This window comes from Spinacia oleracea, chromosome 3, assembly GCF_020520425.1.
Source record: "Spinacia oleracea cultivar Varoflay chromosome 3, BTI_SOV_V1, whole genome shotgun sequence".
NCBI lineage: Eukaryota > Viridiplantae > Streptophyta > Magnoliopsida > Caryophyllales > Amaranthaceae > Spinacia > Spinacia oleracea.
In genome coordinates, this window is record NC_079489.1 from 15,000,501 (window position 1) to 15,023,668 (window position 23,168).

The 23,168-nt window shown below is 37.2% G+C and overlaps 2 protein-coding genes across 2 annotated transcripts; both read left to right on the top strand.

Moving 5' to 3' along the window:
- The first annotated feature begins 2,152 nt into the window (after positions 1 to 2,152).
- Positions 2,153 to 6,364, top strand: LOC110793067 (uncharacterized). The gene is made up of 9 exons (XM_056838842.1): positions 2,153 to 2,371; positions 3,109 to 3,151; positions 3,305 to 4,072; positions 4,167 to 4,259; positions 4,352 to 5,035; positions 5,141 to 5,278; positions 5,382 to 5,459; positions 5,602 to 5,769; positions 5,888 to 6,364. Exons 2-9 carry the CDS (start codon positions 3,110 to 3,112, stop codon positions 6,362 to 6,364), a joined length of 2,448 nt encoding a protein of 815 aa, XP_056694820.1. The 5' UTR covers positions 2,153 to 2,371; position 3,109.
- A 6-nt stretch (positions 6,365 to 6,370) lies between these two features.
- Positions 6,371 to 9,020, top strand: LOC130469499 (uncharacterized). Its single transcript, XM_056838843.1, has 7 exons — positions 6,371 to 7,221; positions 7,297 to 7,480; positions 7,557 to 7,649; positions 8,014 to 8,145; positions 8,246 to 8,370; positions 8,459 to 8,531; positions 8,622 to 9,020. The coding sequence occupies exons 1-7, from the start codon at positions 6,371 to 6,373 to the stop codon at positions 8,727 to 8,729; spliced, it is 1,566 nt and encodes a 521-aa protein (XP_056694821.1). The 3' UTR covers positions 8,730 to 9,020.
- Positions 9,021 to 23,168: the final 14,148 nt, after the last annotated feature.

Sequence of the window (23,168 nt, forward strand, 5' to 3'; positions counted from 1 at the left end):
AATACCGGAACAACAACTTATACTGAAAGTCAATATTTGAAATAAACACACATACAACGGAAGAAACAAGCTATAGAGAAGGAAAAACAATGGCTCAATTCATAGTGGCCATGGGCTTGAGGGAATCAACAGGAACCCAATCCAGCAACTCTGCTTCTTTATCATTGGAATTTGTTGCAACAACGGCATAGAACCTCCTCTTAACTTTACCCTCCAACACTTCCAACATCATATGGTGCAAAACTCTTTCTTCCGCAACCAATTCAATCCAGGCTCCCACGACCTCCAGATATTTAACACGTGGCCTCTTTTTTTCAAAATTAAAAGAAAAAAAGTTGAACAGTCAGTTCCCAAATGGGCAAATACCTCAAGTTCTCAAAGAAAAACCAGTAATGTTAGAATTGAAATTTTTTACGCCTACCATAAGAATGAAACACCCTTCTCAACCATAGCGTTTAATGAGGAGAAGACACAAAGGGGAGACAAACACACAACATAATTTTGTAATAACATTACAAGAATTTATATCTTTTATGAAAACCTAATGAAGACGGGTTAAAAATCCCGTTTAGTCTTTTGCGACGGGGATAACAACCAAACAAAGATGGGAACAATAGTCGCAAATGTCTTTTATGACAGATTAATAACGGAATTTTCCATTAACGATTGACAATTTTAGGGTGCGTTCTGTTCACCTTAAAAAAAAAGTTTGAGGTCCAATAAGGTCAGATATTTCAATAAGTTTCAATAAGTTCAGATAAGTTCAGATAAGTTACAATAAGTTCCAATAAGTTGCAATATTAATAATAATAATAATAATATTATTTATTATTATTAATATTATTATTTATTATTAATTATTAATTATTAATTATTATTTATTTATTATTTATTTTTATTATTTATTATTTATTATTTATTATTTGTTATTTGTTATTTGTTATTTTTTATTTATTATTTATTACGGAGTATTTATTATTTATATTTATTATTTATTACTCCCTCCGTTCCTAAATACGTGTCCAGTTTCCATTTATGCCATTTCCTTTTATGTGTCCACTTTCCGTTTTTGGACATATATACACTTTTCCCACTTTTCCATACACTTTTCTATACATCATTATTACATTTTCTTACACATTCTACACTTTTCCCAATTTTCAATCACCACCTCCACTTTTATTTATACTTTAACAATAAACAATTATCTACTTTTTCCTTTCCTCCAAAAAAAACATTCCCAATCATTACCTCTTACACACCATTCAATTTTATTAATTACCGTGTACATGTCCAAAGTGGACACGTATTTAAGAACGGAGGGAGTATTTATTATTTTTTTATTTATTATATGTAATAAGTTTCAAGAAGTTCCAATAAGTTCAGATAAGTTCCAATAAGTTCCAATAAGTTCATATAAGTTCAGATAAGTTCAGATAAGATAAGTTCAGATAAATTCAGGTCAAATAAGTTAAACAGAACGCACCCTTAATCTTAGGAAAAATAGTTTTACACTCCTTTGCAAACCAAAGACACCTTGCATCTTCAACCATTGTTCCAAAAAAAATTCTGATAACTCCAGAAAATCATATGCCTAGTTCTCAACGTATATAGAAGCCAAAGAGATAGTTACATACGAATCTACACAACTAAAGCACAAAACAACAAGATCAGATATAAGAAAAGAGCAAACAAATATAACCTGGTCCTCATCTTGTTGATCGAGTACAAACATTGCATGTGACCAAAGTGCATCATCATCTAATGACACATTGATGACACGTGGACGAGAATTCTTAAAACGGAATCTATTTAGCTTCTTGAGACCTAGACGTTTAGCTATGATAGGACAGCTACGAATATTGGAAAAGAGGAGGGTCTCCGATGAGGGTTTCTGAGACTCTACCAGCTAGAGTCTTTGAAGACTATACCAAGGGTAAAGGTAAATGCAAGGGGATGAAGTTGTTTGGCCCACTTTTAATTTCTTTCTCCTTTTATTTCTCATTCTCTCTCTAAAAATCTGGTCCAAAATTCAAAAAATATAATTTGTTTTCCTTTTAATTATTTTGGGGAAATATTGTTGGCAACTGTAAATTGTAATAACTGATGTAATAAAATTTAACACCCAACTTTTCACTCTCTCTCCTAAAACTTACCTTGGAAGCTTCAGTTCTTGCAGTTCGTCTCCCGCTCGTTTCGTTTCTTCTCCCTCCAAATTCGGAATCATCAATCGATTAACCGCCTCCCATTCTACAACTTCGTAACTGCCGTAAAACCGCCGCACTTCTTAACTGCCGTCCCGTACTATATAATTGATAGGAGGTTGAAGTTTTTTCTTGCGAGAGGAAGTTGGTGAATTGCGAAATCTCAGGTAAAGAGTTAATCTTTATTGAAGAATATTGTATAGGTATTCTGCTGTTATAATCTAGGGTTCATTTCGATTTTGGGTAAAAATCTGATTTTTATTAACAATAATATAATTAGGGTTTATAATTATGGATTTGGTATGATTTTTATGCAATTCTGATATAAGTTGGTGATTATTATGCAAGTTGTATGATTTCTGGAATATAGAAAGTGTTGATTTTTTACATAGTTTGGAAATTTGCATGCTATTGTAGTTGGAAATGACTTTGTACTCTGTAATAAATAATCTTTATCTGATTCAAGTTAGTAATGAATTTGTAGTCATAAATCTTTATCTGAATTATAGTTATAATACGTATTAATTAGATGGTTTGGAGTGGGTTCTGTTATAATAAATTTGATTAATAATCCCGAGGTACAAAAATTGTTCTTTAATTGTTATTTTGATTTCTGCTTATGTTGGTCAAAATGTTCTTAAAATATGTTAATGTTTGTGTATTTTGTCATGAATATCCCAAAACATGGTTACTCGTTTATTGAATTGTTATATAAATTGACCAAACGTAGGGTTTAATATTGCTTATATTTGTTATGTTTTGGTTATGTGTTCATCTGTTGCTTCTTATTCAGTGTCGTATTTGTTTGGTAATGCCTAGCTGTTCTGAAAGTTCAAAATCCTGAAGTAATTGTTAGTTCGTTATTCAGTTTCTTATTCACTTTATTGGCCCCTTGTAATTTCAGGATGGTCTTCAAAAAGGGTCACACCGGATCAAATAAGCAATGGGTGAGTGTTGTTAAGTGTTGTTTATATAATTTTATGATAGCCATATAATATTTTGGTTGGTATTACTTAATATTGTATATGTCTTTTCATTAAATAATCATGAATATGTTTGTGCATTACGTAATCATGGAATTTGTTTTCGTATATTAGCAGAAATTTGCAATGAATGAAGTTTTTAAGGATAAACCTCCCCAGGTACCCGGCACTAGTAACCGTAAGAAGTATGTGGAACCGGAAATTGATGAAGATGATGAAGAGTACGAGGAAGATCTCGTTGGATCAGGGGATGATAGTGAAGATACACCATATGAAGAGGAGGGTGAGGAGTTAGAGGACGAAGAAGAAGACGACGACGAAGAGTATGTAGATGAGGATGAGGATGAGGGGGAAAATGATGTTGGTGTAAAGTGTAAGTTGAAAAATCAGGGCAGGAAAACGGGTAATGCTAAAGGAAGGCGTCCTGTTGTTGTAGAGGAGGATGATGAGTTTTATGATGATCTTGAAGTTGATGCTCGTGCTAAGTTGAAGATGAAAGAGCGCAGTAGGAAGTATGCTAAGAGCAGGCGTTTAGCTAATGATGTAGAGGATGAAGGAAATGATGATGAAGAGGATGACGAGGAAGATGGAGAAGCTGATGTCCGTAGAGTGGGGAAGAAGCATCCGAAGCATGTAGGCCAAAATGTTAGGCGGTATCCAGAAGATGAACAACATGGGTTGAGGAAGAAACATTTGAAGGTGATTAGGAAGAGGCGTCGTGGGGATACTGATGACGAGGAAGAACAGGGGAAGCCTGTGAAGAAGAAGTTGTTGCTGAAGAAAAAGGTTGGTAAGATTGTTGATAAAGAGCGTAGAAAAGGAAAGTCTCCTCTTAAAGATAAGGGAATGACTAAGAGAGGCAAGAATAGGAGAGTGTTTCTGCGGGTATGAATGACATCTATACCGTTATTTTAATATGTATTCATTAAATTAGTATCAACTAGTTGTTTAATAATATGTTGTTGTACCCTCTGATCAGGTTCCAATCCCCCAACATCCAATATCTAGGGGTGAATATGCCAAGTGTCATGATGTTGTAGTTGCTACCCAAAGGGCTAATTGCGATCGCAAGGTATATGGTAATTTAATTCTTGAGATTATGATTATGTGATTGTGAAGCAGATATTATGTTAGGTTCTGACTTACTTAATGGCATGTTGGTAGCAACCGAGTGTTATATGCCGCACTGATGCTTTCTCAAAGATCATTGCTGGATTTGATGACTCTAGAAGAGCCTGTGTGCAAAAAATGGGGTTTGGAGGATTGTTGGAGTTGAAAATATCCAAGCTTCCGAGGCAGCTTTGTTATTGGCTGATGACCAGATTGGACGGAGTCAACAGTTATCTGGTAGGTGGTGACGGGCATGTGTTGCCGATCACACCTGGCCATTGGGAAGATGTGTTTGGTTTGAGGAACAGCGGGCTTCCCGTCCCTGAAAAGGATTCTGATTTGCCGGCTGGAAAAGCTCTAGCGTATGCAGTGAAGTATGGTGAGAAAAACCCTGCAAACAACAAGACCACAGTACTGATATCCAACGCAACTCGCGTGTTGTTAGGTCCCTTGGACAAGCTCGGCAACTTAGTGCCGCTCGCAAATCAACGTCAAAGGACTGAGTTCATGGAGAACTTCATGATTGTGGTAATGGGACAGATTCTTTGTCCTTCTACTGATGGTGCAAACATGTCGACGAAACTGCTAGGTGCTGTATGTGTTGCAAAGGACGCAGATCAGTATAACTGGTGTGAGTTTTGTCACAAATGGCTGCTAGACTACGCGATCACATGCCAGCGGAAGCTAGAAGTTCAGGGTTATGCGGCTGGGACTGGTGGTTGTGTTTTGTTTTTGTTGGTGAGTGCTCTCCTGAAATTGACATTTAATAAGTATGTTCATTATAAGTGTTATATGTTGTAGTCCTTTTCTGGCATGTTTTAATTAGTTATCCATTTCTGGCAGGTTTTTTATCTAGATCGTTTATGTCGGCTTCCTGTCCGTTGGGACGAGTTCCCCAGACTAAAAGTCTGGACTGAGGAGGAAGTGGAGAAGGTGAAACTTCATGATAGGAAGCCTACTGAAGACTATGGGAGGTTATCGGTGTGTATTCTCCTGTGATCAATATATGGTGTTTGTTGCTTTAAATATGACATTGTTATTAGTACTTCTTAAATATATTCTTGGTTTTATTTCATTTCAACAGACGTTTGATGTTGTTTACCGGGAGCCCCATCCTCTATTTGGAGAAAGAAGGCCATTGGCAGAAGAGGTTGCTGATATGGTATGAGTAGCAGTAGTTTGATATCAATTTTTCTTGTATTGGTATTAAACACATTCTATATGCTGTTGTTTGAAGGACGATATACAAGTGTACAAGTGTAGCTTCAGAAAGCTTATAATAATACCTTGGGAGGATTCTGTAGTCCAATGACAATGAAAGAATGGTGATTCTTTCATTTAAGGACTGCTTAATCCCCCAAAGTATTATTGTGAAGTCTTTTAAAGCAGATGAAAGACTTATGAGTGTCATGGTGGTTAAGAAATTTGGTACACCGGACTGTGTACCAAATAATAGAAACTGGAATATATTTGTAAATACTGAACGTGTACCAAACGGTATTATTTGCATTTTTATAGACTGTTCATTATTAATAATATTGTGTCAATGTATTAGACTAAAGCGTCCTATTTGTTTGACCTTGGTATTAGGTTATGCAAAGGATGGCCCCCTTACTGCAAGACCTCCGTGTCGTGATACGAGAACAAGTAATCATACGCAGGCTGGGGGCAAAGGAAAGTGTTGCTGAAAAAGATCCCTCCCCTGGTGTTGCTGAAAAAGATCCCTCCCCTGCTAGCAGTTCCCATCGCCAAATCAGCGATAATGCTTATATTAACGTGGATGGTGAGCCAATGGCGGTGGATAAGTCGGTCAACAAGGTCCTGAGTGAGTTAGATGTCATTGTACTGGAGGAGGATGAAACAGACAATGTGCAACACACAGTGGAACAACCATTGGGAGGTGAAGAAAATGTGTTTGTGAATTACCAGTCCTTGCCTGTGGAGCAGCCCGTGTTTGAGTTTCTGCATGTTCCAGCAGTGGTGGCCGTGCAGAATGAGCCTATGGAGGAGGCAGAGCAAGTGCAGCAGGCCCCCCCACAACAAGTGGTTGAGCTAGTGCAGCACTAGGAGGCCATGCAGAATGAGCCTATGGAGGCACTGCCGCAACACGAGCCACAACAAGAGCCACGTCATGAGCCTGTCCAGCAAGGTCATACCGAGGGAGACCAAGGCGGACCACAAGAAGAAGGGCCAGTGGTGCCTGTTGTGCAGCAAGAGGCAGACCCCCAGGGCCCAGTAGAAGAGCCACCACAACATGATTTTGTGGAGCCACAAAATGATGTTTTGGAGGACCCCGAAAACGAAGATGAAGAAGATGAAGAGGAAGGTGATGAAGAAGATGGCGAGGAAGGTGATGAAGAAGATGGCGAGGAAGATAATGAAGAAGATGGCGAGGAAGGTGATGAAGAAGATGGCGAGGAAGGTGATGAAGAAGATGGCGAGGAAGATAATGAAGAAGATGGCGAGGAAGGTGACGAAGATGAAGAAGATGTTGGTAATACCGCGGATCAAGATAAACCTGGTGATGATGATGATGATGAGAACCAAGGAGCAAATGGTGGTACAACGGGTCCGGTTGCTGGTGAAGCTGAAGGTGCAGATAATGCAGAGGGTCCGGGTGCCGATGGGACCGAGAATACAAGGGGTGGGGGTGAAGGTTTGGACCATGGTGCTGTTCATGGTTCCAATCCTGAAGATTTTGATGGTGCTGAACCAGGTGGTGATGGTCAGGTGAGAACAAGAATAAAGGCAGCGAGGCCTAAACCTAGTCCCAAACCCCGCACTGCGACAAAGAGATCCCGTAAGCCTAGTGAGAAGGCAATAGCAATGAGAACAGCTCGTCAACGACTAGGTATTAGAATGACGAAGGCAGACAGTTCTATTTTGAAGTACGTAGAGGCTTACGACACCAAAAAGAAAGCAGGGTATGTTCGATTCTCTAAAAGATGATAATTACCCCACTGTTTGTTGAAATCTACTAAATCGTTGTTGTTTTGCAGAGGGGCTATGTTGATTGAATGTGATGGGAACGACGCAAACCAGCAGATGTGTTACTCGGTTGTTCACCCCAGGTCCTATGTGAATTCCCAGTATGTTCGTACAATTGCATATCTCTACAACCGGGAGTGGGCTAGTGAATTTCCAAAGAGTTGTCGCAGACTTATGCTTGACTCTATGTTTGCAGTGAGTACTAAAACTAGGTCTTTAATATACGTTATGTTTGATCCAGTTTATTGAATGCTAAATCCTATGTTGGCAGCATCAAAAGCTAAAGACGAAAGAAACATATGCTGGGTTGTTCAAGAAGTGGTCGCAACCACTTAGGAAGGTGGTCTCCTCGGATATTTCTGTGGTATTACCATCTTATACTATTCATCCCTCATTATTAGATATTTTGTATGTTCGCAATAGTTGACTCATGTTGACTTAACACATGATCGCTAACCAAAACATCATCATGCATGTGACTATTATCCATATTCATTGGTACCAAACGTTCACATGGCATGTGATTGGGACCCATTGTCTTTAGGTTTGATACAAACAGTTGATGGTGTTGTTCCGTATTGGTACCAAAAGTCGTTAGGAATTGGTATATTGAATACCAAACATTAAATTGTGTACCTGTTTTGTTAGTCCATATCTCATCACCTATGTGTCATTGTTATTACTGAATGAAGACAGGTTTAAGAGATATTAGACTTTGTAAATTACAGGTTTTTGTTCCAGTTGTCGAAAACGAACACTGGTGGTGTGTTGCTTTTGCACTCAAAGACCAGAAGATATGGTTCATTGACAGCATGTATAAAAATCCCGCTGCAGAGCATTCTGCGGAATTAAAGAAATTGGTATACGGACTAGAGATTTGTAGTCCTTACTAATTTTTGCGGTGGTAAACATTATTGAATAATGTTTTTAGCTTCATTTAACCAGTTTTTTAAATTCCAGATACCTGCCGTTGACTACGTCTTACTGGAGACTGACAAGGAGTTTAACGCATCCCCGGCATGGCAGACTAAGCAAATGGGGAAATGGCCCCTGGATGTTGTTGGTTTTCCTGATTATAATGACAAGTATATGGCCGTTGATATTCCCTTAGTTTATTTTCCCTCAGTTGTGTACATTTAATATATAATTAACTATGCTATTCCTCCTACACAGTCATGCATGCGGGGTTGTGATGCTTATGGCGATCCGGGAGACTGCTAATGCTTTCAAAAAGTCAATGCATGTGGTAAGTGTTATGTTAATCAAATTTGTTGATTGGAACATAACGTTATGTTAAAATACACTTAGCATGCTGGTTATTTACTTTCCATGGCAGGGGGAGATAGGCGCTGCCCGGAAGGCTCTGTTCTTGTCCCATTTGAATTCAGACTACAACTCTTGCCGTCCATTGATACCGGAGATAATTGCTACCCATTGCCGTTGATTTATAATAGTCTAGTGTCATGAACTTATGTTTATTTTAGTTCGAGTGTTTAATCATCAACTTTGTTTATCGGTTGCGTATGAACTATACCGTGCTTTTGTTGTTTGGTGACCAATACTTCCCTTACACTATGCATTTTGGTTAAAGGGGATGGAATACTTTGTAGTTTTGGCACCAATATATGTGTGTAATATTTTAACGACATTGTTCTATATTGCAATGTCGTCAAGTTCTACAAGTTGATCCCTTTAAATGTTGGTTTAGTCAAATTTCTTATGATTTGTTACCCCCAACACTCGCTGGTGTTGATCCCTTTTACATTTGTGTTTTTAGTTCGTGTACTACAAGTTGTGTTCATTTCAAAATTCTTATGATTTGGTGTGAAAATGTGTTATTAGCCTGGTACCCAATGTCATATAGGTTTGGTACAATATTAACTTTTATAGCTGTGGTACCCAAAGTCATATATGTATAGTTGGTACCCAATGCGTGCACTTGAAATAAAACGACATAAAAAACACATATAACGCGCGTGTTTAACAAAAGAACGTTTATCTTGAACAAAAGAACAATACCCTAGAACAAAAGAATATTAAACGCTCTAGTCTTCTCATCTCTGTTTTTTGCGTTATTTATTCGATTTGCTTTCTTCTTGCGATATATATTTTTCAACATCAAATTAAATCGATTATCTTCTTCTGCAAATAATGTTTTGATGAATTTGATTTTGTAATAATCGTGTGTTTGATGATTTAGTTTTTGTAATAATCGAGTTTTGGTGTTTTTGATGATTTTAATGAATCAAATTATGTAACAACACGTTGATTTCATTGAAATCGCTGATTGATTTTGAAGAATTTGATTATGTAAATACGATTTTTTTCATAAAAGGACTGTTTTACCTCTATATGCTCGTATTACAAGAAAAGTTTCTTTATGGTAGAAAAATAGACCATTTTCGTTTCATAATTTGTTCTTTCATTATATTGTTTTCTTATTTTTTATTATTTTCAATTTCATTTGTGTTTCATAACTTGTTGTTTTTATGTTATTGTGTTATTTTTCTTCTTACTTTTTATTTATCCTTTGTTCTCTTGGTTGCGTTCTTTTTATTATTATCAATTTCATTTGTGTTTCTTAACTTGTTGTTTTTATGTTATTGTGTTATTTTTCTTCTTACTTTTTATTTATCCTTTGTTCTCTTGGTTGCGTTCTTTTTATTATTATCAATGTTATTGTTGAATAAGGTACTTGTCTTGTTCTTTTAGTCTCTCCATTTGTTCTTTTAGTCTTTTGGCATCCTTGATTTGAGTTAATCTTTAGTTATACGTTGGATGCATTGTAACGTTGGATCCAAAATAACTGTAATTATATGTAAACTCCTTTAAGTGTATAATAACTGTAATGATATCCAAATAACTGTAAGTTAATCCAAATAACTGTATGTATTTACAAAAATATTTAACTGAAATATGTAACTGTATTTACAAAAATATTTAACTGAAATATGTAACTGTATTTTTTTAATTTCCGATTTTTTAATTAGTCGTTCATGTAATAGGGTTATCGTATGACGTTCATTCAATCACCATAATATATTAAAATATTTAAAATTTAAACTTTAAACAACATAATTCACATCTAAACAACAGATAAACTTTAAACTTAAACTTAAACTTTAAATCACATAAATCACATAACATAAAAAAACAGATAAACTCCTTAAACAACAGATAACAACGTATTGTTGAATAAGCATCTTCCCTCCTTAAACAACATATTCAGGTTCTTCCTTGCGGGTGTGGTGGTGGGGAAGGTGTCTCATCTCCTCTCCTTCGTTTTTTTTCATTCACTTGAGGAGGAGTTCTCGGTCTTATGTTCACATCAGCTTCAAGTTCAGCCACAACCTCATCGATCTCCTCAGCATCAGGTTCAACATCAGCTTCAAGTACGTCCTCGATCTCCTGAGCGACGTTCACTACAGCAACATCCTCGATCGCCTCTTCGACGTTCACTGCACCAACTTCCGGAACAACACCTAGGGGAACATCTGGAATTGGTAAATTGGCATCCAATTCCTGATCACCAGCAACACCTAGGGGAACATCTAGAATTGCTAAATCGGCATCCAATTCAGCGTGTAGGTGGAGCAACGGGTCGGGGTGTTCCTCATGAATGCCCTCAGCTTCAAACACTTGCCAATAATGCTCGAGAAGTTCTTCGAAAGTAAGGACGTCCTCTAGTGGAGTGTGTGGAGGAGTGGGAATTGGGGTACCTCCCGAGCTTGAAGACGAAGAAGCCATGGTGGTTGAAGAGGAGAAAATGTGGTTACACAAAGGTGTTTTGGAGGGAAAAATGGGTTTTGGAAAATGGTGGTTTAAGTATGGTATTTATAGATACCAAACTCCCTTGATTCGATGGTGTACGTCATACGATAGTAGGGGAGTTAGATGGTCGTTTTGAAAATTTAAATTAGTTGGTATACGTTTTGGGTATACGAAATGGTATTGAAAATTGTTACTTTTTTTTAAGAATTGTGCCCTAATTAATATCCAATCACGCCTAGTTAATAATTGTGCCCTAATTACTACCCAAACACGCCTAGACAATAATTGCACTGCACTAATGAATAAGCCTTGCATTGGTACCAGAAATTTAAAATTAATACATATTAGAATTAGTTGTACATGTTAAAAATTAATACATATTATAATTAGTTGTACATGTTTAATATTAAAATTAATACATGTTTAATGGAAAAATTAGTGTGCAATGAAAAGATAAATTTATTATCTAATGTTAATATGATAAATTTATTATCTAATGTTATTATCATAAGACACACTTACAAACATCTCAAACCCTAATTTCATAAACAAAGAGACACTAACATACTAGTAATGTGTGCAACATACACTGCGTCACACAATATGACAAATTTGAACATAATATTTACAACTAACACTGGCGTCACACTAACTTACTATTAATATGTACAACTTATAATGCGTCACACCTTACTTTAGCAAACATACGAAATTGCACTCCCGAAGCAATGTATTGTCTCACGGAGCAAGTGTAGGGGACTTGATACGCTCAATTCCTATATTAAGATCAATCACCCTTTGTTCTGCGTCATCATATTGCTCAATGATTTCTTTCATATGGTCATATAGATCTCCATGACCACCAATACGCAGCGCTTGGTGAAGCGATGTGAAGAACTGACGTTGGATGGATTTCAATCGATGTATATGTTCTTTGCAATTTCGTATCCCATTCTCCATTACCTTGTTCATTTCATCAACGCCTTGTTCCACATCGTCATAGCTCTGTAGCAAATCCTTGAAAAGGGTCTCAGCCCGACTATTCCCTTCCCACCTCATTCTTATCATTGTTGATTTTATGTGTTCACGCTGATTTTTTTTCGCGTCCTTGATTTGTTGAACCTTTGCATTAATTTCTGCCATGGCACGTTCTTCCGCCGTGGGTCTACGCGGGACGCTAGACCATCTTGAGTTTGCGGATGATGCCATTTGATTTTCGTTTTTCTAACAAATGTGTTCTCCTAAATATGCACTCTTAAAACGTGGCGTAGTCCGACCTATTTATAGAAGACGATCACTGGGTCCGTCCTTATCCAAATAATGTGGAAATAAATAACTACCCTAATAATGAAAATAATGAAACTGCCTTTAACTACCAATAATGTGGAAATAAATAACTACCCTTTATTATTATAATAATGAAAATAATGACCCTTTATTATTTTAATAATGAAAATAATGAAACTGCCTTTAACTACCAATCGGGGGAAATAAATAACTACCCTTTATTATTATAATAATGAAAATAATGAAACTGCCTTTAACTACCAACCGGCTAGTACTAGACTATGTTACCCTTTCTGTTAAAAAAAATTAGTACTAGAGATTGGAGACTATAACAAAAACAACATAAGGGAAGTTATATTTAGTACAAGGTTACCAATACGAATACATAAGGAGTTCTAAACATAAGAAGTTCTAAACATACGAATACAAATCGTCTCTTATGTAACATGAAGTATAACATAAGGATTTCTAAGCATAAGAAGAAATAGTACTAGAGACTGGGGACTATTTAATACAACACATATCATTTACGATTCATCGAATGCCGATGATAGTCTTTAAATCTCCTCACTAGCGTCGCTGTTCGAACTATCTTCTTCGTCAGCTGAATCCTCCACAACATGCTTCATGTATTCTTCATCGAAGTACCATTTCCCCGTGTAGCGCATTGCATTTGCCAATGCCATCTGCCTTTCGTAAGACTCAGGATAATTATGTTCAGAGTAAAACGGATTTTCTAGTAACAAATCAAGCTCGCTCATTGTGTCTAACCCATTAATGTCTATCATTTCGTTCTTAAACTTCAAATACTTACAATCATCGTATTGTAAGTAGTAAAAAAGATCAAACATTCCAAAATTAATCCAGTCGAACGTTATTTCCCTTTCAGTGAATCCCATATATTTGCGACCTAGCACCAAAAGTCCAAAATGACCAGACTCTTTTTCATGCACTGCTAACCTATGTACAACATCATCTAACCAATACTGGATAGGCTTAAAGAGCTCAAAGAACTTCACCAGATAGCGATAGAATAGCTTATTCTCCATGCACTTCATTAATATTTTTTTCAGCTTGTGCAAGTTAAAGCTAAATGCCATGTTGTAGGAGTCAACTAAGTAATACAAAAAGCAGTACGCTTCTTTCCTAAAACGTCGTGCACTGATAATCTTAAGCGGAGTTAAAAAGGGCCATTTAGGGTTAAATAATATACCCCCAATTGCATCATCCCCGTGCCTAGAAACCGCAACAAGTAAGTGTGGGAAGAATTGACCTTTAGCCCTACTGCGTACCGTGAATATGCCGACAACGTCTTTCACATCCCGCTCACCTGACTCAGCTAAAGTGGCCATTATGTCGTCAGTGTCTATTGCCTTAGCCTTCCCTTTCTCCCTCGCTGTATAGCGCCTTCCTCTCGGTGTTTGCCCCTCTTCCATACCATTATCTACTTTTTCCTTTCCTTTCCAAGCCATGGCCTACAATGAGTTATATTAAAATCTTAGCTAAATAACAGCGAACGGATTTGTATTAAAATCTTAATTATATATGACAACGTACACTACCAGACCCCTCATAACATACTTGTACCGAACCCAAACTCTATACGTACCAGACCTCACATAACTTACATGTACCAAACTCTACATGTACCAGACCTCACATAACTTACATGTACCAAACTCTATATATACCAGACCTCACATAACTTACATGTACCAGACTCTTTGCGTAATGTATTTACTTTTAGTACCAAACGACATATTTAAGCGGGGAAACACTTTTGGGTATAATAGTGTGTGTATGGTGTATGAGTACACAATTATACATTTGAGATTTTTGAATTATTACTTGTAAAAAAAAAAAAAAATAGTCCGAAAACAAATATGTGTAACCCAAAACAACAGACAAATTAAATTAAAATGCATAATTTGATACATGGTGATCTATCAAAAGTTGGAACCATGAACGAACAACATTAAAGTTAATGTTCACGTTTAATCTCCACCTTTGACAATAAGGTAAGCTGTGAATAGTAGATATTTAAACAATTACAGTAGATAAACTTGGATTACCTGGACGTTGTATGTCCCCTATTGAGTGACCTCTTATGCCGTATGAAAAGGTTTGAAATGTTTGTGTTTTGCAGTTAGAAGTTTGGAGTTCTGGTTTAACTATTTAAAGGAGGATACCTCTTTTAGGGTTTTAGGGTATCCGTATTTGTTTGGTGGGTGTGGTAAATGCAAGTAAATGAAGGGATGATAGATGTAGTTATACGAACTAAATGAACTCTCCATATTGGTATGAATGTTGACAGAATGAATGGATAACCCCTTGTACCTTTGTACTTTAAAATGTATTTAAAATTTATAGTTCACTTAATGCTTATAAATGCAGAACACCTACTCATAATAATGAAAACCAGCTTATAGTACACTTAACTTGAATTTGATAACAACATCACAACCACACAATCTCAGACAAACCAGAAAGTTCAGTTTTGCATAACAAACACTTAGTTTGGTTGTCTGTCTCTTTCCACGTAGAATTGAAGATGAATAAAACACCCCATAATAATAATTCTACCACTCCCCACAAGAATAATTCTCCCCACGAGAATGTTCTTAAACAAGTTGTGTCGCATGAAATGTCACCAACACGACAAATTCACTTTCATCCCCGTGTTTCAATGTACTTCGCCCCTTCGAAAGGTACGGAACCGGAGATTGATTTAAATAATACAATGTTCTTTAAAACATATGACGAATTACTCGAAGATGATGATTACAACCCCATTTCTAACGAATGGGTTAGAGCAGCCATATTTTCAAAAACATGGGACAGGGACGGGTTCCCTGGTACGTTCATGTTAAGAGAAGGACCACGGATTGATCCTTACCATTTACCCACCCCAGACGATTCTACAGGGATCATTCACGGTGGTTTGTTGTCGTACATCGAGTGGGAAGCTTGGCAAGAATTTGATGCCATCCCTGCAAATTATCTTGCGCCTATCGACCCACGTCCGGTTCTTCACATAGATCAGACACCCATATATGCGGTCCCTATCCGTAAAACTCCGATCTTCATGGGTTCTTATACTGATGCCTTACATGTCATGAGAATTTCAAAGCATCTACAATCTATTGACCTAGATGTGTTCTACCACGAGGTCAAACGAAGAAGTAGGAGATATCATCAAATACAAGTAAGTGCTACAGACCAGTATTCCGGCCAGCTAACAAAGGCGTTGCTAGTAAAGGGGTTGGTGGTTGTTATATGGAATGCAAGGGGTGTGACCCGACCCTCGTTTATGATACACTTCAATGAGATATTTCAGAAACTCAACCCAGCCCTGACTATAATTACTGAGTCCAGAATTGGTGAAGCCCCCCTGTTGTTGCTTGCCCAAAAATTACCTGGGGCATACCAGCACGATGTGTTTGGTCCAACCGGCCGTGCGGGCGGTGTTGTGATGTTCTGGAGTGTTAAAGACATTCAACCTTCCATTACCCAACGAATGTTTACCAATTCATGCTTCCCCGACGAAGTGAATCATCTAGTGGGGTTGAAGTTCCATGTAAGTTTCCTCCAGACCTGTAATACCAAACCTTGTAGGTTATATAACAAATTAGATTTTCAGGTATAATTTAGTAATACCAAACCTTGTAGGTTATATAACAAATTAGATTTTCAGGTATAATTTAGTAATACCAAACCTTGTAGGTTATATAACAAATTAGATTTTCAGGTATAATTTAGTATACCTTGGTCTATAACAAAAAGGGTACCAAATGTAGGTTTCAGATATAGTTTAGTATACCCTTATGTACTTACATAATTATCTGTTTGTATACTTATTTAATGTTTCAGGCAGTCATACAAGGATCCCCGTGCAAAGTAAAAAGAAGGCTGTATGAATGAAATCCGGGTTAGTAAACGTTTAGTTTTTTATTTACTTGCCAATTTAGTGTTTGATGTGCTTCGAATCTCATATGGAGTTTGTATTATAAAGAAATATAAATAATTATAAAGAAATATAAATAGATTCAATTCCAACGGAACACGATTTACATAAGTGATTACACAAAGTAATCGGGATATTAAATTCAAATTACCAAAACAACTTTGCAAATACTACAAATAGGCATATTACACAAATTCGGAACACTAAATCTAGACGTTTTTCAATTCTAGCTAGGTGATTTTTGACTACATCAAACCCTAATTGTACTAGGGATGAAGGAACCATATCGTCTTCCTTAATTAAGTTATGGTCATCCACCCACTGAAACCATCCACAGAATCGGCACTTGTAATACAGCTTCATCGGATTTGATGTACTCTGTGAAATGCGGAGTTCGGTAATACAATTGGTACACGTTGGGCACATTACGGTCTCACACCATAGAATCCGGTGGCCGGCGGTCGCACCAACATTGACGGCAGGAGACGTGTGGCCAGTCGAACATCTTGACATTATGACAATTGGGTGGAAGGATGGATTTTATTTTTTTTCTTCTGCAACATACTATTCTACAAAATCAAGTTCAAATATATAGTGCCAAACGTATGTAGAAGCGTATTCGACACACTTCACTGTAGGGGATATGTTGGGCGGGAATTTTCCTGCTCACCGAATTTGAACTACTTTGAGCTAAAAATATCAGGGGACTTTATTGTATGGTACAACGTGCCCAACCGATTGGTACCCCAACATCTGAAAACAAATTATTAATATTAGCAACCACTAAAATTGGTTAAATTCAATAAAAATAAATCCAACAGAACTTAAATGACTATTAATATTAATATTAGCCACCACTAAACCACATACCATAAAACATAATCGTGTATTTGATCAAACATGACTACAATGGGTTCGGATTCATATTAGGTCAAATCGTGTATTCGATAACGGGTCATTCGGGAATATGTTGTTTATAAATATTTTAAATTTCGTATAATCATATTAAAACAAACACCAGGAATGACACGTATCAATTCACGTGTCAAATCCTGATGCGATTTTTTCTATGAATAGAACAAAGTTTAAGATTATTATGTTTGGTAATATTTATCATATTAAAAAACATATAAAATATATAAAATATATTTTCCTAATACATATAAAATATATAAAACCATTTTTAATTCCTAGTATATTTTTAAAACATATAAATCTAGTAAACCATTGTAAAAACATATAAATCTAGTAAGATATATTCCTAAAACCATTGTTAATTCCTTGTATGAATGGCTAGCCCTAATTTACCATTCTCGAGAGTATATTGTACCAACATGTATACTTATACGTACCAAACACTCAAATACTTGTCCAAATATTTATTTTTACCCATATTATGTATGAATGGATAACCCTATTTTACCATTTGTTCGAATAAAAAGGACCTTTGAGGACCTTTTATAACACAAATTTTGCGAGAAAGGACCTTTTATAATTTTTTTTGTGAAAACACACCTTAAGGGACCTAAAAGGAAGTTTTCGGCATTGTCTGAGCTTTCCCGGCGCCCATTGACTTGCACGTGAGCAGCACACGTGGCTTACGTTGGCTAAGGACATTGATTTTCCCGAGTCTTGAATTTCATGTTTGATTTTCTTTTGATTTTTTTTTCAACTTTAGGTTTTACAGCTTATAAATTGTGAATGGCTTACACTACCCTAATTTACCAATCGGAATAATACATTCGCCCAAACGGTTTACTTTAAAGTACCATACACTCAAATCGTTGTCAACAACTGAATCACTAAATTCAATTGTTAATTGACTAAATTCAATTGGGGTCGTACCACACAACTAATTAAAAGGTTTAATTAACCCACATTTATAACGAATGTAGTTGAACATTATTTATATAGGATTTGCTGTATAAGTAGTAAACACTGTTGTACCAATTATGATCAATGAATTAAAAAGGGTACCAAACTAGGGTACCAAACTAGTCGTTCAATTGTAATAAAAATGTAAGGGCCAATTTAATACACAACTACCAAAGATGTTAGTAAAAGTAAATGCTAACAACTACCTGCTCAGAACCCTAAACTGGGACTTCGTATTTATAGGTACAAACTCCCTTTTGAGCATTCTTAACAACATTTAACTTCCAACCCTACCTCTTACAAATATTTTCAACTTCAGTGAGTAGCCGTAGTTGAGCAGCCGTAGTTATCACTTCATCATTATACCAGATTTTCAGCATGAAGAAGATGAAGTCCATTTCTAGTAGAGTTGCCCAAAACCAGGTTTCAGGGCCATCTCAAAATTTTATTTTTCACCCAACATCTGTTCTTTACTTCGACCAGCCAAAAGCATCAAACTTACCTGAGGTAGACTATAACACCACTAGCTACTACGTCGACCTCGAAGAATTTGAAGCGGAATTCACCGTACCAGAGGCAATAAAGTCAGATTTGGAGTTGCAACTTACAGCGGTGATGACAAACACCCCGTACGTACATGATGCTTTCCCGTGTGCAGTGATGGCTACAACCGAAGGAGGACCTGCTCCTTCACACCGTCCTCTAATTACCGACCACCCCCATTTACATCAGGGGTTTTGGGCCTTCTTAGTATGGTGTTCCAACATTTTAGCAGACGAAATGTCTTGGAAGTTGTTCCCTTCCGAGCTTATTGCAATAATCGACCCCAAGCCAGATATTGATGTTCAAGATCTGCCCATTTATAATTTTCCCGACTTCGAAGCTCGGATATGCATTGCATCATACTCAGACGCAATCCACGTTATGAGGGTGGAACAATTCTTCTCTAGTCTGGTAGTGGGAGTCATGGACAAGAAATTTTCAAAGCCTTCACGGGCGTATGCGGAAATACGCGTAGAAGGGCAAAAGATGTTCGCCGGAGTCCCCCCAACGATGATCCCACGCGGAATGATTGTGGTTGTGTGGAATGCCAAGTCTATGACAAGGCCTTCTTTCAGGGAAACATTCTTCTCACTTTTTGCAACCTACCACCCATCCCTCATAGTTGTAACTGAAGCTAGGATCAGCCACAACGACGGTAAGGAACTTATAAATAACCTCCCGGGAAAGTACGACAGTACCGTATTCGACAACATTGATCTGTGTGGAGGGGTGGTGCTTATGTGGCGTGTGAATGAGCTTTACGTCTCGTACAAAGAAGCAGATTTCATGATAGAAGACGCGTTGTTCAACGTCACGTTTGAGGTACTTTTCTTCCCTAACGCTTCTCTTTTCTCGAAGTTGTCAACTTACACCTGCCAAATACATGTTAGAATGGTGCCAATTTCATGTTAAAAAGGTACCTAACAATTATTACCGAGTACACATTAGTATCAAAAAGTACCATTTTAAAATTGCAACTGCGTACCATAATACATCAAAATGCATTCTTCTTTAGTACCAAATAACACTAAAGTGTACCACATACTCAGATGATCTTATTTTGTTACAATAAGGTGTACCAGTTTCATGATCGTCTGTTGTTTAGTACAGTTATGGTGTACCAACGTTACGTCAAATTGAAATTCATAATTACTGGCTTGGGTGGTTGGAAATGGAAATGAAATAAATGTGCAAGTAAATATGTTCTTTTTAAGGGAGACCCAACCATTTTCAACCACCCTACCGTTCATTTCATCCAAACAAACAGTTCCCCAACATTTAATCCTTCCACCATGTTCAGCGCCGTACGAAAACATAAACACTCATCCAAAGGAAAATCTATTACTTCACAGATCGCCAACATTGAAGTGGGTAATAATAGCAGGACCACTCTCCTATTGAATCCAAAAAATATTATCTATTTCAAACCCTTATACACTTCTAAGTTGGTTCCAGAAGTAGATTACAATAACACGTTGTTCTACGTTGACGGCGAAGACTATCATCGTAATGTGTACATACGCGACGCGATCCGATTTGACTTAAGAAACCAGTTGAGGGACAAGCTGTTGAGGAAGTCTTATGATCGTGAAAGCTTCCAATGCGATTTAATGGCGACGCCAGATGGAGTCGCTTTGCCGCCGCACCGACCCTTAATTGAAGACCAACAAGACCTACATCTGGCATTTTGGGCATTCTTGGATTGGACATCAAGGAAGTTAAGAGCATCTGGGTCTACCCAGTTGTACCCAGACATTTTGATCCCAATAGTAGACCCCATCCCAGGCATCGACATAGATAATCTACCAATTTATAGCTTCCCCGATTTCAACCGTCACTTGTTCATGTCGTCGGACGCGGACGCAGTACACGTTTCGAGCATTGACGCCTTTTTCCATTATGTGGAAATCAATGTGACACCAAGATCCTTTTGGAGATGGCCTCGCGAGTATGTCGATATTAGTTTGAAAGGAGATACAATTGGCTACGGGGACTACCACCCCTTTTTCCCGAGGGGAACAGTGGTTGTTGTTTGGAACGCCAGATCCATGGCGAGGCCTTCTTTCGAAAAGGGTTTCAAAAAGCTTTATGAAGCTCATAAACCCTCGCTCCTGGTTATAACACAAGCTAGGATTACTTGGCAACATTGCAAGCAACTTGTTCATCGACTTCCAGGTAATTATAAATGCAGTGTGTTCCAGAACCTGCGTGACTGTGGTGGGGTGGTAGTTATTTGGAAACTCTGTGAAATTGTCGTTAAGTTCATCGAAGAGAACTTAGAACCAATGACCCTGTTTAAACTCATTGCAAAGGTTAGTTCAACCTCTAAATGTCTGTAATTAATTATTAGTTTCGTTGCTTTCTGACTATATTAGGATATCCTCTTGCATATTAATCAACCAACATTATTAATACAAAATTTGTTTACGTACAACTTCTTAGTTTGACAACCAAATAGTACAGGCCCTGTGTTCATTTGGTTCAATCGAATATATTGTTGATAGTTCGAAACGGAACTAGTATAGTCCTTGTGTAAAATTTGGTTACTTACTAGGTACCAACAACGATAGTTTGATATCCAAAAAGTATAGTCCCCGTTTAATTATAATATGTAGTTTGAAAAGGAAATAGTATAGTCCTTGGTGTAAAATTTGGTAACCGAATATGTTGTTCCAAATTTTACAACTGTAGTTTTAATTCTTTTGTTGTTGTGTTCTCACTTTTTATATTTCACTAATAATGTTGGATGATCTATGTTGAGCAGCCAGTCTTCAAGCCCCGGAAGCAACCCCTTGCGCGTAAGTTGGACCTATAAGGAGGAGACGATGAAAGTCGTGTCAGCAACAACTTTGACACTACTTTAAATAGGTTATTAACTAGACTAAGCGAAAATTATTACCAACACAACCAACCACAAATTTTTACCTGTGGGTTCGATTATCTCGGCTTGTATCTCGGCTTAATGTCTAATGTCTAATGTCCATTTGTCTAATGTCTGTTAGTCTAATGTGTAAACTTTAATATGTATTAGTCTAATGTCTAAACTTTAATATCTCTCGGCTTGTATCTCGGCATGTACTACACCTTATGTACTAGGTGCTTTGTGTTGTATCTAAACTACGTTTTATTGTATTAAAGGACAATTATTTGTCAGTGCTAATAGACGAACTCTGAATTTAACAAACAACTATTTATTATTGTGTACCAAGCAACTATCTCACGAACTCTAAATTTAACAAATACCTATTTATTATTGTGTGTACCAAACATCTTATACACGAACTCTAAATTACACCGATAGGTTGACAACCAAATAACTATTTATTATTGTGTGTACCAAACATCTTATACACGAACTCTAAATTACACCATCATCTAAGAAACTTTTTGTACCAAACACCTTATAGGCAGACACCTTATAGACAGACACTAAATGTAGGCCGAACAACACCTATCTCACGAACTCTAAATTTAACAACTAATAAACAATGTTATACAATGTTACATTATTACCAAGTGTTATAAATTAAATATAAATAATCAACAACTTATTACGGACTACAAGTACCCTATCAAATGAATTACGTATTAATTTTTTGACAAGTCGTGGCAACTAAGGAGGTCTTTGGTGAAAATTGGGTTGCGTGAAACATTGTCTTGGTAAACCTGAGTGCTAGTATTTCCTACAAAGCACTGATTACCTTGAAACACATTATTGCTTGTGTGTTGGTAATTTGGATTATCTATGTGTCCTTGTAACGTATGATTTCCATGGACTTGATAATTCTGGTTTACGCCCGGCATGCACTGATTTCCAGAACCTTGGAAAGTTCCAGCAACATTACTGGTAAAATACCGTAGGGAGCCTGCGTTCTGCGATACTTGCAAGGCATTCAAGTTTTGCGGCATTTGAGGTAATGGACGCACGCATTGGATTTGTGACATTTGAACTCCGCCTTGGTTTTGAGAAATTTGGGACAGTTGCACACCACTCATGTTCTGTGACAAAACCATCTGACATGGATCTTGAGAGAGCATTACATCCTCTTGGGACATACGAATCCCCCCCACTGACATGCGGATTTGTTGTTGTTCCACTGGAAACAAATTTGTAGCAACGCCTCCACAAACTCTACCGGATGGCTGCTGCTACATGTCACAGAATCAGTTTACACCAAAACAGACTACACACAAAAGAAAATTCATATTAACATTACAATTCACCTGTAAGTTTTGAAGGGGAGCACCATTCATGAAATTGTGTTGCGGATATAAAATATGCCCACCAGGTTCCCGACCGTTCTGAACTCCTACGAGTTGTTGCAATTCACCTCCATTCCCGCGAAGCTGACCATGCATACCCTGAAACCATAAACCACAACAAACATTATACTCTGTACACACTCCACAATGTTGACAAATTTATAACAGAATTGGATGAGG

Bases quoted from the DNA above. Each gene is read 5' to 3' on its own strand.
- LOC130469499 (XM_056838843.1), top strand. From the start codon at position 6,371: ATGCAGAATGAGCCTATGGAGGCACTGCCGCAACACGAGCCACAACAA. The intron at 7,650-8,013 runs GTATTACCATCT...TGTAAATTACAG, and splicing joins TCTCCTCGGATATTTCTGTG to GTTTTTGTTCCAGTTGTCGA. The intron at 8,371-8,458 runs GTATATGGCCGT...CCTCCTACACAG, and splicing joins TTTCCTGATTATAATGACAA to TCATGCATGCGGGGTTGTGA.
- LOC110793067 (XM_056838842.1), top strand. From the start codon at position 3,110: ATGGTCTTCAAAAAGGGTCACACCGGATCAAATAAGCAATGG. The intron at 3,152-3,304 runs GTGAGTGTTGTT...GTATATTAGCAG, and splicing joins CCGGATCAAATAAGCAATGG to AAATTTGCAATGAATGAAGT. The intron at 5,460-5,601 runs GTATGAGTAGCA...AGGATTCTGTAG, and splicing joins CAGAAGAGGTTGCTGATATG to TCCAATGACAATGAAAGAAT.